The 17,741-nt window shown below is 46.2% G+C and overlaps 1 protein-coding gene across 8 annotated transcripts in view; it reads left to right on the forward strand.

Moving 5' to 3' along the window:
• Positions 1 to 17,741, forward strand: part of EPS8L3 (EPS8 signaling adaptor L3) — a 183,522-nt gene that overhangs the window by 106,892 nt on the left and 58,889 nt on the right. For all 8 annotated transcript variants that reach the window (XM_085613948.1, XM_085613974.1, XM_085613938.1 and 5 more), the window contains exons 10-13: positions 3,144 to 3,261; positions 4,537 to 4,604; positions 6,493 to 6,567; positions 10,592 to 10,740. In XM_085613948.1, coding sequence (XP_085470074.1) covers positions 3,144 to 3,261; positions 4,537 to 4,604; positions 6,493 to 6,567; positions 10,592 to 10,740 — 410 coding nt within the window. The remainder of the gene's footprint in view (positions 1 to 3,143; positions 3,262 to 4,536; positions 4,605 to 6,492; positions 6,568 to 10,591; positions 10,741 to 17,741) is intronic.

Consider the following 17,741-nt stretch of genomic DNA (forward strand, 5'->3'; position numbering starts at 1 on the left):
TGCCAATACTTTATACCAGTAAGGTTGAAGGTAACAGCAGCTCCACACCGTGTGGAAAAAGGTGCCAATTTCTCGGTTGCACCTACGGCACACCGGTGACCGTATTACGTCCATGCGCCACAGGCGGTGCCTAGTATAGTAAGCACAATGTAAAAATTTGAACTGAATTAAACAGTAGGGGGAGGCGATAGCGGTACCTCGAGAGCTCGCCAGTGCCTCCGTCCATCATCATCTATGAGATCGGGTATATCAATTTCCCAGTTTCGTTGCAGTGTGTCAATTGTTGTGTTGTTATCTGTAATGGCGGTTTGTTATATTTGCGGGATCTTATGTGCTCCTATGTTGCCCATTAGTAGCCGCCCTTCCAGTGGAAGGAATTCTGGGAGTTCAATCAAAGTTGCAATGGATGGGGACAGAGCGTGTCTCAGTTGTAGGTATTTGATGAATGGATTGCGGTGGAGCTGGAACTCCTCCTGTAAGTTTTGGAAGGATTTAAGGATTGTACCCTTCATTATGTCCCCAAGTGTAGATATGCCAATAAGGTCCCATGTGCGGAACCCAGACAATGACGCAATTTGTCAATAGAGCTATCCCTGCCACAGTGGGGTCGCCTGTGTTACTCGTCCTCCCCAACCTATCTGTTGGACCATGCATTGCCACAACTGAATCACTACTTTAGTAGCGAGGGGTAGAGGATTCAAACGACTGTGGCTGTACAGCAAGTCGAGGAAAGATTGGTCCTCCATCATGATTCTTTCAACCGCCAATGCAGTGCCTGTTGGATAATTATACCACCAGTCAGTAATGCTGAGGAGGTTAGAAGCCAAGTAATATGCGAAGATATCGGCTGTTGCTATCCTGCCGCAATAGGTGCATTGTATACACGTTCGCAGTGCAACTCGCATAGCCCTCCGCCCCATAAGTTAGTAAGAAGTGCATTGATTTGTGCAAATCACGATTGGGGGATACCATAGGGGTAATTCTGAAGCTTGTGTAAGATCCACGGTAGTGAGACCATCTTGAAGATGGCGGACCTACAATATAGGGAGAGGGGGAGGGGGGACCAGACCCGTACCTCGTCCCTGATATTGGCTATTAGTGGAAGTATGTTGCGCGTCCAAGATGTCGTTTGATAGAGTGATACGAAGACGCCAAGGTATGTGAAACCGTTTGAAACGTGTGTCAGCTGTGATGCCCATGTGCCACGCCCCTGATCAACCCAGACTGGGAATAGTATGTATTTAGTCGTGTTTGTGCAGAGACCCGATGTTTACCCGAACACTTTGAGGATTGGTAGTATCTGTGGGCCTGTAAACCCCGGATCTGTAAGAATGAACAAGATGTCGTCGGCATAGTGCGCGATCCCGTCCGACAACTCTGGGGACCATTTAAAGCCCCGAACTAATGGATCTCAGTGCACCCTGTTTGCCAGTGGCTCTATAGCAAGTGCGAAGAGGAGCGGGACAGGGGGCACCTTTGTCACGTACCTCACCGCATGGAAAAGTGGTCTGAAATGGCACCAGCAACTCGCTCCGTGGTGGTGAGGTCAGTATATAGGAGGCGAATATAGGATACATTTGGGGCTTGTAGCAGAAGGAAGAGATACTCCCAGTCTAATGTGTTGGCGAGTAAGACCACCACAGGACTTTCAAGTTTTGGTACCATGGCAACGGCGTTGTGTACTTGTCTGATATTATGGCGTGTGGACCGTTGCGGCATAAATCTCGACTGGTCTGGGTGACCTAATTCCGTGATGTGTGGTAAGAGACGATTGGCAAGGATTTTTCCCAAGAGTTTGGCTTCTAGATCTAACATTGAAATGGGATGAAAGGAAGCTGGCTCTTCTGGGGGGTGCCCTGGTTTAATTAATACCACGATTTCAGCAAGCCACCAATCTGGTGGAAGAAACCCCAGCTCAAGGGATTCCTGTAGTGCCCCCAAGAGATGGGGACCCGTCTTGGATATGTTTCCTCTAAAGAATTCACTCTAGAACCCGGGGCCCGTCCAGGGCGCATGGCATGGAGAGCAGCGGTGAGCTCCTCTAGGGTGATGGGGGCATCCAATCGGTTCTGCACATCATCTGGGATCTGTTTCGGCAGGATATTCTGTAGGAATTCCCTAATTAACTATGGGGATATAAGTTCCCTTTTCCTATACAGTTCTGTGTAATACATCGCAAATGCTTGAACTACAGTTGGGGGGGGTAGTACACCGGGTACCATCAACTCCCTGAAGTTTCGGTGTTGGGGCATGTGTCTGTGTGGCTTGACAGTAGCTGTGTAATGTCTTGCTCAACTTAGCCCCTCACTGGTATATTCTATGTTGCATTGCTTGCCATAACTGTTGGGCGTTGCTTGTGAGCAGGTGGTTGGTCTGTTGCTGGGAGAGTAGGAGCCGGTGATAGGCCGGGTCCCAACCCCTGGACTGCACCTCATTTTCTAAGGTGCGTTGGTTAGACTCCAAATCAACAATCTGTGTAAGGCGACACCTCTTCGCCCCTGGGCAGTAGCTGATATCAATTCCTCATATAGTGGGCTTGAAGGCCTCCCATAGTGCTATACGTGAAGGGGTAGACTCGGTGTTAAGTGCAAAATAAACAGTGACTGCGATAATTTTATTCTTTAGCAGAATATGTACTTCTGTTTTGAACATTTCTTGCTGAGACCTTCCAAATGATCCCCTCAGTCAGAAGCATGTTGATACTAGTGAAAGTAGGCGAGTAATTTGATATCTAAGAAGAGAACCCCCCTTAAATCTTTGACCCATTGAGAGTTATGAAGCAGTCGGCGACTAGAGTGAGGAGGATTAAGGGTGGTGTTGTGGAGTGGGCTGTTTGCTTACTCATGGAGCTGCTGCTGGGGGGGCTGGACAAGTGCATTGGGTGGTGGTTGTGCTTTCTGCTGAAATGTATACTTCAAAGAGCTTTGCAGTAGGCAAGTGTCTTGAATTTATATCTGGCTTAGTTAAGGGTGCAATATGTATGTTAAATAAACCACTTGTTGATTTCCTCCTACATGTGCTTGTGTGTATTGTTTGTGGATGTTCACAGGGATGGTAGGGGGGTGTAACTCAGCATCTTTAAGCATCTTAACTCTGTCCAGACATGAATTTATGAACCTTTTACTTTGTAATCCATGAAACAGGAAATCCTGAACCATGTCCTGGGTGACATTGAACTTTTTTTGATGAATCTAAAGCAAGCGACGGGCTTGAACTCCACCAATGGCACAAAGAAAGCTAAGAAGAAGAAGAAGAAAAATGGTAAAGATGTCATATCTCAGCTCTCTTGAAGTGTTAGAGGCATGCATACACATACATTTGGTGCTCCAGAGGTAGCAGAAATCATGAGGGGAACTGGTTAGCCATTAAGGAAGAGCTGGATGCGATGGTCCGAGAAGTATAAAGTGGAAGCCTGAAAGCACAGGAGGTGGACTGTAGGGTGAATACAGGAGAATTCTTGAAAGGGATGCGGAAGCCAAAAACCTGAGGCGTGAGGGCCTCATTCTACCTCCTGTAGGAGTCCTAAATCGGGATATAGATTTTAAGTTATGTTATTGCTATTTGTAGAGTGCACAAATAACGAGCACTTGTTATGTTATGTTATTTAAACTTATATCTTGGCGCAACAGCTACCCAATAAGGGTTTCCCGGCGCCCAACGGAGACAACAGCAGAGTATTGGATATGAGTGTACTAATTAAAAAGCCACGTTTTTATGGATTTGCGGAATAATGTAATATTTGTCTGAGTACGAAGAAAAAGCCATAACTCACCCACGAGGGTACCTCCCCTTTGTCTCCCACTTCCCACCCCAAGCTACCCATTCTTTGATGACTGCTCTATCAGTCGTTTTCAGAAATTGGAGACAACTTGTGTTATTTTGATTGCTTGCCTTTAACGCTACGCTCCTGTGTTGAAGTTCCTGTTTAGCACCATTTTTGTTCTCCCTCCGCCCCCTAAACACCCATCGCGCTCTTTCTTCACAATATAAATGGAGAGGTTCCTTGTAACGTTACTACCTAAACACACAATTGATGCAAGCACACTCGGCCATCTACATTTTAACATTGGTCTATGGTTAAAAATTCAAAGATAGATGATGATGTGGCGTAATGGCCAGAGCTGCCAACTATGGAGCTAGGGAACCAGGTTTGAGTCCCGGTGTCAGCTCAACACCGTGTGATTCTGGGGAAATCACTTTATCTCCCCTTGCTTTAAAATAACGACTGCATCCTTGTGTAATATAACTGGTGCTCATGTAAAGCCCTCCAATACTATAGGGTCCAGGTAGGTCAAGCTATAGATAAACTGCAAAAAGATAAAAGAGGTCCCACTGCAAAGTACTCGTTAAATCCTAAATACGTTTTCGGGCGCTGGGCCCTGACCCAGTACTACAGCTGTGGAAGCCATGGTCTTGTAACGCATTCAAGTTGATAGGGCGTCAATGACAGGTAGCAAAAGGGACATGTGTCCTTATTATAGTATTTTCCATTTTACCTGATGTAAACAATTTTTTTTGTTCCTTTTCGTTTTATAGCTCCACTGCCTCCAGACTACGAATATACCGACACCTTCCAGAAAATCAAATATGCCTTCAACCTGTTGGTATGTGCAGCAGAAGGGATCTGGGGTCCGCAAGGGAGGGAGCGGGGGCAGAGGGACAAAGATACCCTTGCAGTTACCGGTGGCAGACGTGCATTATGGATGAGTGTGGTAATGAAGTTCAGGTAGCCGAAGTGTAGTTTAAGATGATTTATAAAGTCTTAGTTGAAGGTTGGTAAATCCATGCACAGCAGCCCCACCAGGAGCAGCCCTGCCTCCTGCTCAGCCCATGCTGCATCTGTCCCACCTCACCTTCCAGGCAGCCAAACATTCCGTTCATCATCACCGCACCAACATTCCACGCAGCACATTCACACTGGCTGAGCAGCTAGGGAGAAAGCACCAAAAGAAAAGGATAAATACATACACAGGATGCTACAATGAGCCTATTCAAAGTCAGAGGAAGCATAGGCCAGATCGGTCAGCAGCAAGAGTGCTGCTCTGGTGCCGCACCTATGGCGTCCGTAGCGTGCCAGGCACAAGGAAAAGTTGGACTTCTTGACCATTGGCTGTCAGTAAGTGGGGCATTGCTGAATTGAAGGTGAAGGCCTAGGGCTGTTATTTTATGTCTGAGCCATAGATGTGCAACCTCAGGGGACATGTGGTGAGGAATGCTATAGCTGCTTTCTAATTGCTGTTTTGTGTGGAAAGCAGATGAGCGGTTTTGTTTTCTTTAGCACTGAGGGCTGTTTCATCGCCTAACACACTTTGCTGCAAGTGTCAGTTAAAACCATGTAGTACAGGAGGAGTGCAGGTGTGAAAGAGGTGGTAACTAAGACAGTATGTGAAGTGAGTGGATCTTGAAGTCAACTGCAGGGTTCACAGGGACACGGAGTTGATGGGTCCCATAATTACATGTGCATATGTGTAGTTCGATGACCATGTGTGTGGATAAGCGCTGATTCCTGTAAGTGGTTGTTGATGCGGGGTTGTATACATGAAGTTGTGTATTGGATTATATGGATGTGAGTAGGTGTTGGATCCCACACAGGAGGAGGGCGAAGGTGTGTGTGCATGTGTGCAGGCACACAATGGGTACAGGGAAGTATTGGTTCTCATACAGATATGTGGGAGTTCATTCCTATGGGTGTGGTGGGTACCACAGATGTAATACATGCTGTAATGCGAGTATGGGTCTTGCAGGGTTAGTGTAGTCTTTATTAGATAGGTATCGATTACCAAATGTGTGGGTGTTTGTGTGTCACATGGGGGCATGTAGGTCTTGGGTCCAGTGGCTGCAGGTGGGTCTTAGTTCCATGGGTGCAAGTGGGTGTCATGTGAGTGGTCTCAAAGGTGCCTGTATATGTATGTTGTGCAGTTGGATACCTGGCCAGATGGTTGCTAGGTGTTGATACATTTGGGTTTGTGCTGAGCCTCATTGGCACAGGTGGGTACTAGGTCACACAAGTGTAGGTGAGAGCTATGTAACACCTTGTATGAGGCCTGTGGCTATGTGTCCTGGGTCCTGTTTGTGATGGTGGCTTCTTGGTTAGATGGGCGTTGTGTGGGTGTATGCAGATTCTCACAAGTGTAGGTGGGTACTGGGTCTCATGGCTTCAGGAGGGTGCCTACTAAGACGGGTGCTGACACACATGTCTGGGTCCATTTGAGGTCTCACGTTTGTCAAGGTTACTTGAGTGATGAGGGTGTGTGCTGGGTCACCAGGTGCAGCACAATGCAGGTCAGATGGCTTCTTTGTTTAATACTACATGTGGGATATCACTGGGCCTCATGGGTGGACAAAATTGTTGCATGCCATGAGCACAGCTGTACACTGTCCCATAAGTGTGTTTTGAACCAAAATGCTGGTGGGTTTTGAGTTTTATGGGCGCGAGCTGGTGTCGTTACCCAGAGAGCTCCTGATGTTAACACTTTGTGTTGTACCTTGCAGGGTAAAATTGACACTGGAATCCAGCAGCCGAGCGCCCCAGACTTGGTGCACATTCTCTTCTCCGCGCTAACCACAGTGAGTAGCAGCATTTATTCCTAATGTATTTATTTAGTTGACAACATTGTTTGTGGATGCCAATTTAATGGATCAGTGGGAGGCAGGATTTTGCCCAGATCTGGGATGGACACCACCATGACGAGATCCAGACTATCATAGATGAAGATGACAGAGCGGAAGCGGTGCTCGTGGATTTCCCTGCCACATGTGACACCGCTGACCATGTACTATTGTTGCAAAGCCTACAAAAGAGTCAAGTAAAGGGCCTAGTGCTGGACTGTTCATCTCCTTCTTGATATCCGTATGTGAGCCTTCCCTCATTCAGATCAGGCAGCCTGGACTGGAAGTCTAAAGGCCCTCATGGCTCTATTCTTTCCCCAATCTTTTGGACAACTCTATCCAGCCCCTTCTAGCTTTCATGAGATCCTTTGCCTGCCAGGCACTGCCCTACGCCGAGCAACATGCAGCAAAGGATGAGACTGGACATTCAAGCCCGCGCTTCTGCTGCTCGTGCTGTCCCTTTTCAGATTACAACCAACCAATGTGTGTGCTTCCTCTGCCTAAAGCTGAATGAAACCAAGATATCTGAGTCACTGTGATCCCAGGCTACGGCCAGAGTGCATAGGCTCTCCGCCAGTCCTGGCCAATCATGGGAGATCGCTTGGAGTCTTCCTTGAATATGAGGTCTCAATGAAACAACCAAAATATCTGAGTCACTGTGATCCCAGGCTATGGCCAGAGTGCATAGGCTCTCCGCCAGTCCTGGCCAATCATGGGAGATCGCTTGGAGTCTTCCTTGACTATGAGGTCTCAATGAAACAACCAAAATATCTGAGTCACTGTGATCCCAGGCTATGGCCAGAGTGCATAGGCTCTCCGCCAGTCCTGGCCAATCATGGGAGATCGCTTGGAGCATTCCTTGACTATGAGGTCTCAATGAAACAACCAAAATATCTGAGTCACTGTGTTCCCAGGCTATGGCCAGAGTGCATAGGCTTTCCGCCAGTCCTGGCCAATCATGGGAGATCGCTTGGAGTCTTCCTTGACTATGAGGTCTCAATGAAACAACCAAAATATCTGAGTCACTGTGATCCAGGCTATGGCCAGAGTGCATAGGCTCTCCGCCAGTCCTGGCCAATCATGGGAGATCGCTTGGAGTCTTCCTTGACTATGAGGTCTCAATGAAACAGCCAAGATATCTGAGTCACTGTGATCCCAGGCTACGGCCAGAGTGCATAGGCTCTCCGCCAGTCCTGGCCAATCATGGGAGATCGCTTGGAGTCTTCCTTGACTATGAGGTCTCAATGAAACAGCCAAGATATCTGAGTCACTGTGATCCCAGGCTACGGCCAGAGTGCATAGGCTCTCCGCCAGTCCTGGCCAATCATGGGAGATCGCTTGGAGTCTTCCTTGACTATGAGGTCTCAATGAAACAACCAAAATATCTGAGTCGCTGTGATCCCAGGCTATGGCCAGAGTGCATAGGCTCTCCGCCAGTCCTGGCCAATCATGGGAGATCGCTTGGAGCATTCCTTGACTATGAGGTCTCAATGAAACAGCCAAGATATCTGAATTACTGTGATCCCAGGCTACGGCCAGAGTGCATAGGCTCTCCGCCAGTCCTGGCCAATCATGGGAGATCACTTGGAGTCTTCCTTGACTATGAGGTCTCAATGAAACAACCAAAATATCTGAGTCACTGTGATCCCAGGCTATGGCCAGAGTGCATAGGCTCTCCGCCAGTCCTGGCCAATCATAGGAGATCGCTTGGAGCATTCCTTGACTATGAGGTCTCAATGAAACAGCCAAGATATCTGAGTCGCTGTGATCCCAGGCTACGGCCAGAGTGCATAGGCTCTCCGCCAGTCCTGGCCAATCATGGGAGATCGCTTGGAGTCTTCCTTGACTATGAGGTCTCAATGAAACAACCAAAATATCTGAGTCACTGTGATCCCAGGCTATGGCCAGAGTGCATAGGCTCTCCGCCAGTCCTGGCCAATCATAGGAGATCGCTTGGAGCATTCCTTGACTATGAGGTCTCAATGAAACAACCAAAATATCTGAGTCGCTGTGATCCCAGGCTATGGCCGGAGTGCATAGGCTCTCCGCCAGTCCTGGCCAATCATGGGAGATCGCTTGGAGTCTTCCTTGACTATGAGGTCTCAATGAAACAACCAAAATATCTGAGTCGCTGTGATCCCAGGCTATGGCCAGAGTGCATAGGCTCTCCGCCAGTCCTGGCCAATCATGGGAGATCGCTTGGAGCATTCCTTGACTATGAGGTCTCAATGAAACAGCCAAGATATCTGAATTACTGTGATCCCAGGCTACGGCCAGAGTGCATAGGCTCTCCGCCAGTCCTGGCCAATCATGGGAGATCACTTGGAGTCTTCCTTGACTATGAGGTCTCAATGAAACAACCAAAATATCTGAGTCACTGTGATCCAGGCTATGGCCAGAGTGCATAGGCTCTCCGCCAGTCCTGGCCAATCATGGGAGATCGCTTGGAGTCTTCCTTGACTATGAGGTCTCAATGAAACAGCCAAGATATCTGAGTCACTGTGATCCCAGGCTACGGCCAGAGTGCATAGGCTCTCCGCCAGTCCTGGCCAATCATGGGAGATCGCTTGGAGTCTTCCTTGACTATGAGGTCTCAATGAAACAACCAAAATATCTGAGTCACTGTGATCCCAGGCTATGGCCAGAGTGCATAGGCTCTCCGCCAGTCCTGGCCAATCATGGGAGATCGCTTGGAGTCTTCCTTGACTATGAGGTCTCAATGAAACAACCAAAATATCTGAGTCGCTGTGATCCCAGGCTATGGCCAGAGTGCATAGGCTCTCCGCCAGTCCTGGCCAATCATGGGAGATCGCTTGGAGCATTCCTTGACTATGAGGTCTCAATGAAACAGCCAAGATATCTGAGTCACTGTGATCCCAGGCTACGGCCAGAGTGCATAGGCTCTCCGCCAGTCCTGGCCAATCATGGGCGATCGCTTGGAGTATTCCTTGAGGTGAGCCCTGTCCCTGCCTCTTGCTGTGGCACTGCGAGAACTCTGGGAACAATGCTACAGTTTATGCCAAAGGATTACCTAAACCAGGGTTTGGAGCAGCTGCTCTTTTTGTAACAGTCTACATTTAGGAAGAGGAAATCGGATACTAATGTAATCCTCAGTGCATGAGTCACCGCCCAGGGCAGATTTCTTCCTCTGTATAGCATCTATGGATAGATTGACCTCCCTCACACCTCGACAGACCACATACCGGGAATGTTGATGCACACATTCGCTGTGTGGTGTGCAGCATTTTGCCCTGTGGAGATTTCCCTCTTTTTGCGCTGGAGGAGGCTGCGTTTAGTGCAGAACTGGCTAATCCTGCTCTTTCTCTCTGCACTAGCGCACTTTATGCTGCTATGTACCAATGCAAACACCCTTGCACCAAAGTGCAAGGGGGTCTGTGTTGGGGTCAGCATAGTTTCTGTAGGAAGGTGTCTCTTCCTCATCAAACACTATACTGAAAGGCAATTTCCTCTTTAGTATATGAGCCGCAGAATGTAGCACAAATGCAGAGAGGTAAAAAAGGACAAACAAATGATCTCTTCTTGTGATGCCAGGCTCAGGCAGGTGCAATATTTTTGCGCAAATCCATGTCTACAATCTTTGCAAATATGGATTTGCACCAAAATCCATGGGTGGATGCAAATGAATCCCCATGCACCACCCATAGAACGCCTACTTTAACTCCTACTTGATGCAAAGTAATGCAAGACTGTGCGTTTCATTACTTTAGGTTACAATCCAATGCAATTGTAAATACAAACACATACTTTTACTCAAGTCTGTGTTAAAAAAGTAACACAAATCCAATGAAAAGTGTTTGTAAACCTCACCCTTCATCCTAATTTATGTATGCGCTTCAGCTGAGGAGCATATGTGGAAACATTAGCAAAGATCTCTTGTTATTGAGCTAAACATCTCTAGTTGTGGAGCCCTGCATTTTAGAGTCCTTTAATCTATCACTCTTTGACTTTCCCTAAATTCCAGATCTTGCCAAACTGTCCCCGAAAAGACATGGCGCCTTCTGTTATCTCCCCTCTACTGACCCAGAAGGCAATCAACCTGCTGAACTCCTGCGTGACTGAGCAAGAAAGAAATACGTGGAAGAGTCTGGGAGATGCTTGGATGGTAACTAGGTGAGAAATGATCTTATTGTGCATTTGGGTAGGAATTTGAGGAGCTAAAGCATTAGCTAAATCCAAAATTCCAATATTTAATTCATACCTAATCTACTGTTTTCCGCATCTTCCCAAATTCTCTTAAACTTAACTTGTGAGTCTGACTATCACATATAACAATGAGGAATAACATGCAGCCATGGATTCGCCATATCCCAATCCACATTCATTGTTCCGAATAATGAACAAATGTGCCACCTACTGTCAGCACATAGTACATTAAAGCAGGGCAGGCCAGTGCAGGTGGCTGTAGGCAGGGCAGGGCAGAGCTTTCCGCGCATGGATGTGGGTTGGGCAGGACCTGGGGGCATATGCCAGGCTGCACTTGAAGCACAAGCCTCTTGTGGTTTGACAAGCCAGATATTCTGGCCAGTAAAATCAGGGCTGCTGTTCCCACACCAAGGAAATCCCAGTTCAGAAACACTGACCCAGTTGTTATTTGGTAGAGTGGTGTCCACCTGGCAATACTGTTACAGAGTGACTGAATTACCTGGCAAAATATGCGACACTTCACCCTTAAAAGTGGTTCCAGATGGATCTCTCAAAAGAATGTGTCAAGGGATCTTTCAGCATTGCGACTACAAGATCACTCAGCGACGTGCGTGCGGGAGAGCCTCGGAGTGAGCCATTGGGTTCTCCCACTAGGGTGCTTTCTAGGAGAATTTCCGGTAAAGTATATCCTTGACTCTTCCAGCTGAATGTGTCTTTAAAGCCTCAGATCCAAGCATGGCATAGACAGTTGTGCCATCCTTCATTTTTTTAATTGACTTGGTTGTCTCATAGGTTTTCCACTAAGGACAGCATCAGGACTATGCAGTTTCAAGAAACAAGAAATCAGTCTATATTTTTGTCTTGGAGCTGCAGCACGATCCATTGACCCTCTTTACAAGTGCCCAGAAAATGTACTGGGTTTCCCCCACTTTGGGAGTTACTGAGGTATTGGTATCTCTGGGGACGGGGTGTCCTGATGGGGGCACAGATGCTGTTCCAGATCCTGGGTGCATTGATTGAGAAGGCCTGCTGCCTTGCTTCGACTTTTGTACATTTCTAAGGACCTGATTATGAGTTAGACATAGTGGCAGTTACCGAATGCAAGTGCACACGGCTTTAAGGAATTGTGCGATCACTGAATGTGATATTTAGCACATGTTCGAAGTACTGCATGTCTGTAGTCCATGTGCGCTATTTAACACATTCAATTCACTGCATGTGAAATTTACCACATGTAAAAAATATAATGCAAGTAGTATATAACACCCAAATACAAGTATTAGAAGTCATTAAAAACAATCCAAAACCAACACAGTAATACAAAAAACACTGTACATGCACCGTTTGATCTAAAAAAAAAAAAAATCTCTCACACACATGCACAAATGCACACAGGTCGGACTTACATTAACAGCTTTTGACAGCTCATGAGTCATGCTGTGCCAGATCCATGTTCTGCTACAACAAACCATGCAGCATGAGGATGAAAACCAGGCCACAAATTAATGACCTCAATGGGTGCAGCAATGCAGGGCGAGAGCCTGGATTGACACAGTAAGGCTGGAAACCATAAACATGAGTCCGTTTGTGATCCTAGACTCGACACGGGCATCATACACAACTTGTTTCTCATTACTGAGATCCTGGAGCCCAACTTAAGGTTCCACCACCAAGCCTCCTCCCTCTTCCTGAAAATGATAGCAGTGCTATAATTCTTTGCAACAGGCATCACACAGCAGACACTTGGATTTATCCCAGGCATTTTTCAATTCAATACCCTTATGGATGCTTTCCAGGGAGTAAGTGAGCAACACATTCATGTTCCATCGGACACACACATAACTAATGCCAGCAAGGCAAACATCTGCACTACAGCATGATGTCCTGACATCCTACAGTCAATTGACTACAAACGTCTATATCAGTTGATCTCATGTCAAATGGAACAAGTGTGCTCAAACTGCTAAATGAATCACACTACTTCTATGCAAATGATGTGTGGTGTGGATCTGTGTGTACTACACTGCTGTATTAGGTGTTCTGGATGAAACCACGTCATGATCCTGTTGAGAAATAACATTAGTCGTACTGCAGCAACGCATCACCATTAAGGGACTGGGCAGACACATCAACCCTTCATCATCAAGATTACAATGCATCAGTGTTAGAACTGGGGGTCTCTCGTTGGCTGAGGTAGGTACCTTAGTCCAAATTGGGACCCTTGCTTCTAGTCAGGGTGAGGAGGGACACACTCTTAAATAACCCCTTTTCACCCCTGGTAGCTTGGCATGAGCAGCCAGGCTTATCTCCAAGACAATGTGTAAAGTATTTGCAACCACACTCCCAGTAACACAGCGATAACACCACAAATGGACACCACACTGGTTTCATAAAAATAGCAATATCTTTATAAAAAGGAATACGATGAGAGCAAACAATAGTAATCCAACATATGCGTATTCGTAATATTTCACTTTGCCGGTTACTAGGCCAGCAATCACTTGTAGGTTCTTACAGTAATAATGAGCAGTTCACAACCTCTAATGCAGTCCTAATGCAATGCTATGCAGTTCGTAATGCAGTTCGAAATGTAGTAATAAGACAGTCCTTAATGCAAGAATCAGGCAGTTCGTAATGCAAGAACAATGCGGTTCGTAGTGCAAGAATCAGGCAGTTTGTAGTGCAAGAATCAGGCAGTTTGTAATGCAAGAACAATGCGGTTCGCAATGCAAGAATCAGACAGTCCATAATGCAAGAATAATGATGTTCGTAATGCAAGAATCAGGCAGTTCATAACACAAGAACAATGTGATTCGTAATGCAAGAATCAGGCAGTTCGTAATGCAAGAATAATGCGGTTCATAATGCAAGAATCAGGCAGTTCGTAATGCAAGAATAATGTGGTTCGTAATGCAAGAATCAGGCAGGTCGTAATGCAAGAATAATGCGGTAAGCCAATATGCGCGGTCAACTTGAGCACCTCTAGGCCCCAACAGCAGAGACAACGGTCGTAAGCCTAAAGGGGCAGCTCTGGTACTACTGGGCAGGTATGGGCCGCTCAGGGACTCAACGCATCTAACGCGGTGCAGCGGGAGAGAGATCGGAGCACTCCTGTACTACTCCTGCATGCCTCCCCAGGCTACACACTCTTGCGGCTCCCGACCGGAGTCCAAGCCTTACCTGGGGGGGTGCGCTACCTTGCTCCCTCTCTCCGCTCATCGTACCTCCTGCTGGGCGATCCCGATCACATTGCAGCTCTGTTGCTAGGCAACGCTGTAGCCAGATGGGTTACGCCACTGCCTTCTCCTTCGTTGACGATCTTGGGCAGATTCCTTTCGACGAACAACAATCACGATCCCTTTCACCTTGTAGCTTCCTTATGTAGTAATCTGCTTTAAAAAGTAATCCATCTTTCCTGCCTTAGTTCCCTGTCTGATGCTCTTACAGTATGATGCCATTTGGAATGTGAGCAATGTTTGTACTGTGGGAAGGGCAGTTGGAGAAAATGGGCTGAGAGCCAGGAGGCTGCTCCTGGTGGGGCTTATATTGAGACTTACATTGGAACCTATTAAGATGTAACCGAAGAATAAATAACTTATTACAAGAGCTGTCTACGAGACTTCTTTTATTTCCACATTGGCGACGATTTAAAGAGGTGAAGAACTTACGCGTGGAGTATTTTTCGAACTGCAACTAAAGGTACTAATTTTATTAAAGACATTGAACTATTTAAATTATCTGGCACCCGCCCCACCAGTGACCCTGAGATCGGTCGCCCTAGAAACCAAATGTGCCAGATTCAGCTACCTTGTCAACTGTAAGGTGTCTGATTGGGAGAAGTAATGACAGTCATCAACGGACAATAGAGCCCTGCCTACTACTGTGAGCCGTGATGTGGGTCTGTTGAGGTGTAATTCCCAATCTAGACTGGATGTGAAATGCTGAGTGAAAAACTGGAACAACTGAACTATTGTAACGGTGCAGGGAAATCATCGAGCACCGATTTGATGTGGCTTTAGGACTTCACATGTGGGAGAGCTGACATTGGCACATAGCCATAGTCATGGTGCGTGTTTGATGCCTCACAGATGGATGTCGCATGAGGTAGAATTTGTGACAGTTCGTCGTGGTGAGCACTGGATATCTATGTGCCAGATCCATTTGTGTGTGAGACATGCATCAAAAGCAGTAATGGTAAAGCGCCGCAACATTTAAATACTGACCCCAAGAAAAGTCGCTCCATATCTAAGAGTGCCAGATCAAGCTGTTGACTCGACATGACAGGTCAGAAAAGCGGTTAGCAAGCGTGAAAAGTGCATGTTATAATATTTAAAAGATATTTTAAAGCAAGCGTGTTCCCGAAGCAATTTGACCTTTTATCTTCTGAGTGAGGTGAATAATTTATGAGACAGCTGAGAGTGAGGGAACTCGGCATCGGCAATACTGGTGAAGAGAGAAGTGAAGCATGTCAAACTCCTTCTTACCGTTGCTGTGGAGAGAGATCCGTCCCATGGGCTGTCATCCTCACACTGATGACGTAGTAGAATTTCCGTGGGTAGTAGCGGAGAGGCAGAGTCTTCGTCGTCACACTTTCAGAATGTCCACTGTTCTTGGCGTTGTCCTGACTACATTCATGGTTAGAAAAGTGCTTTCAGCACGTCATCGCGCAACGTTAAATGACGTCAAGCAGTCATTTTTGCAATTTCATTCTGCCTCTGTAGTGTTGTGTTCCGGTAACTAACGTTGCCATGGGAACAAAAGTACACCACGATGCCGCAAAACCTAAAGGTGAGTGAATGCATGCAGAGTTATGAGTTACAGGGAACATCAAAGCGCTGACAGTTCCATTCTTAAGCGCGTGTGTTGTGCTTAAAAGAAGACAGGTGCGTTAGTGGACACACGAAAAAATGTCAAGCATCGGCAGTTCCTTTACGCTGCACTTTGATACCCCTTCTGAGTATGGAAATCAGTCATAAGTCAAAACGTCTCAAGGGAGCACAAACGAGCACAAACGAATTGAAGTTAAGACTTTTAATTCCTTTACAAGAGTGCCATCTAGTGGATTTTTGAAGTATTTTTTTCTGTGTTTTCGTTTCACAATATGGATTTTTGGATATCTTCTCAGAGGCAGGCAGAAGGAGTGAAGTGAAAGCAATATTTGAATATAATAAAACCTACTGCAGGAGTGCGGAAACAGTAATACCGGCATAGCAACAGTGACTGTGACTGTCAGTTCTGTCAGTTCAGTACAAGGAAAGTAGAGTACTGTAGAAAGGGTTGCAAGACTAGAGTGTTAACTCAATACCCGACGGAGAGCCGGAACAGAGAGCCTGCAAAGGGGACAAATGTTCCATAAGCGGAGGATTGTTGCACATAAGTTTATGTTGAGATGGTAGTTCCACTCATCGGTTCGATGTCGTATTAAGATGATATGTCATTCATTAATTTGATGTGTGTTTTCATTTTACAGTCTATTATAGGGAGGAGGATTCCCCTTATTGGGAGGATAATGCGTGTGTGTGTGTTTATAGGGAGGTGGATTCCCCCTTTATAATGATTTCAGAGGTAACTGTGATGCATAGGGAGGAGGATTTCCCCTTTTAATAGTTACGGTGGTTTGTGTGTTTATAAGGAGGTGGATTCCCCCTTTATAAGAATTTGGAAGCTAACTGTGATGTATAGGGAGGAGGATTTCCCCTTTTTAATGGTTACTGTGGTGTATGGTTTATAAGGAGGTGGATTTCCCTTTTTGTGTCATCTTGCAAAAGTGTGCAGTAGGGGTAGATGTACGGTATGTTACTGTGCGTGCAGTAGAGGGCATGTGATATTCCCTGGTCCTGCTATTTGTTTACATTTATTATTTCTATTTTACAGTTTATTACTTGCATTATTATTACTTCATTATTATTATTACATTTTACATTGTTGTTATTATTATTATTACTACATAAGGAGAGTTTTCTCATTTTAGTAGTGTGCTATATTATGATTATTTCTGGGATGTTTATCTTCTCTGCCTTTGTTTATATATGTGTATATTGTTTGATTTTCTTCAGTCGTTATAAAGGGGAAGATATGTAGTAATCTGCTTTAATTAAGTAATCCATTTTTCCTGCCTTTGTTCCCTGTCTGATGCTCTTACAGTATGATGTCATTTGGAATGTGAGCAATGTTTGTACTGTGGGAAGGGCAGTTGGAGAAGATGGGCTGAGAGCCAGCAGGGTGCTCCTGGTGGGGCTTATATTAGGACTTACATTGGAACCTACTAAGATGTAACTGAAGAATAAATAACTTACTACAAGAGCTGTCTACGAGACTTCTTTCATTTCCAAACTTAGCTTCAAGAAATCCTTTAGCACGTTGAGGCTTGGGCCGGTGGCAGCGATATTTTTTCTCACAGCCTCAGTTACGATGACAGCTCGGGCCACAAACAGCAATGCAGCAGCGCGAACAATGTTTCACGCTACGGAGGCAATGCGGTCACGGGGCACCTTGTAAACAACACCATGGACCTCACTGCGGTCTCAGGCATGTAAAAAGCACATGCACACAACGTCACTCAGACACACTTGGAAACTTTTATGTTGCTGAGTTTCCACAATAGGGGACCAGCTCTCCTCTGGCCGTTGGAGACAAGTTACTTCAGGACACAGCACACAGCAAAGTCCTCTCAAGCAGGGGGACACAGCACACAGCAAAGTCCCTTGTCCTCTCCTCAGTCAAATTAGCACACGGCAGGCCAGCCCCATAACACACAGCAAGGGCAGTCCTTCTCTTCAGTCTCTTCAGCTGTTCTTCTTTGGCAGAGGTTCCTCTTGATCACAAAGTAGTTTCAATCATTTTTCAGTATGGATTTCAGTCTTGAGTTCAGAGGTTTCAGCTGTTACATTTATATCCCTAAATGTCTTTGATGTCTTTGTGTTCAGGGGGCTCTGACCCCAGTCCAAACCAGACCTGGGTGTCTTCCT

This window comes from Triturus cristatus, chromosome 1_1, assembly GCF_964204655.1.
Source record: "Triturus cristatus chromosome 1_1, aTriCri1.1, whole genome shotgun sequence".
Classification (NCBI taxonomy): Eukaryota; Metazoa; Chordata; class Amphibia; order Caudata; family Salamandridae; genus Triturus; species Triturus cristatus.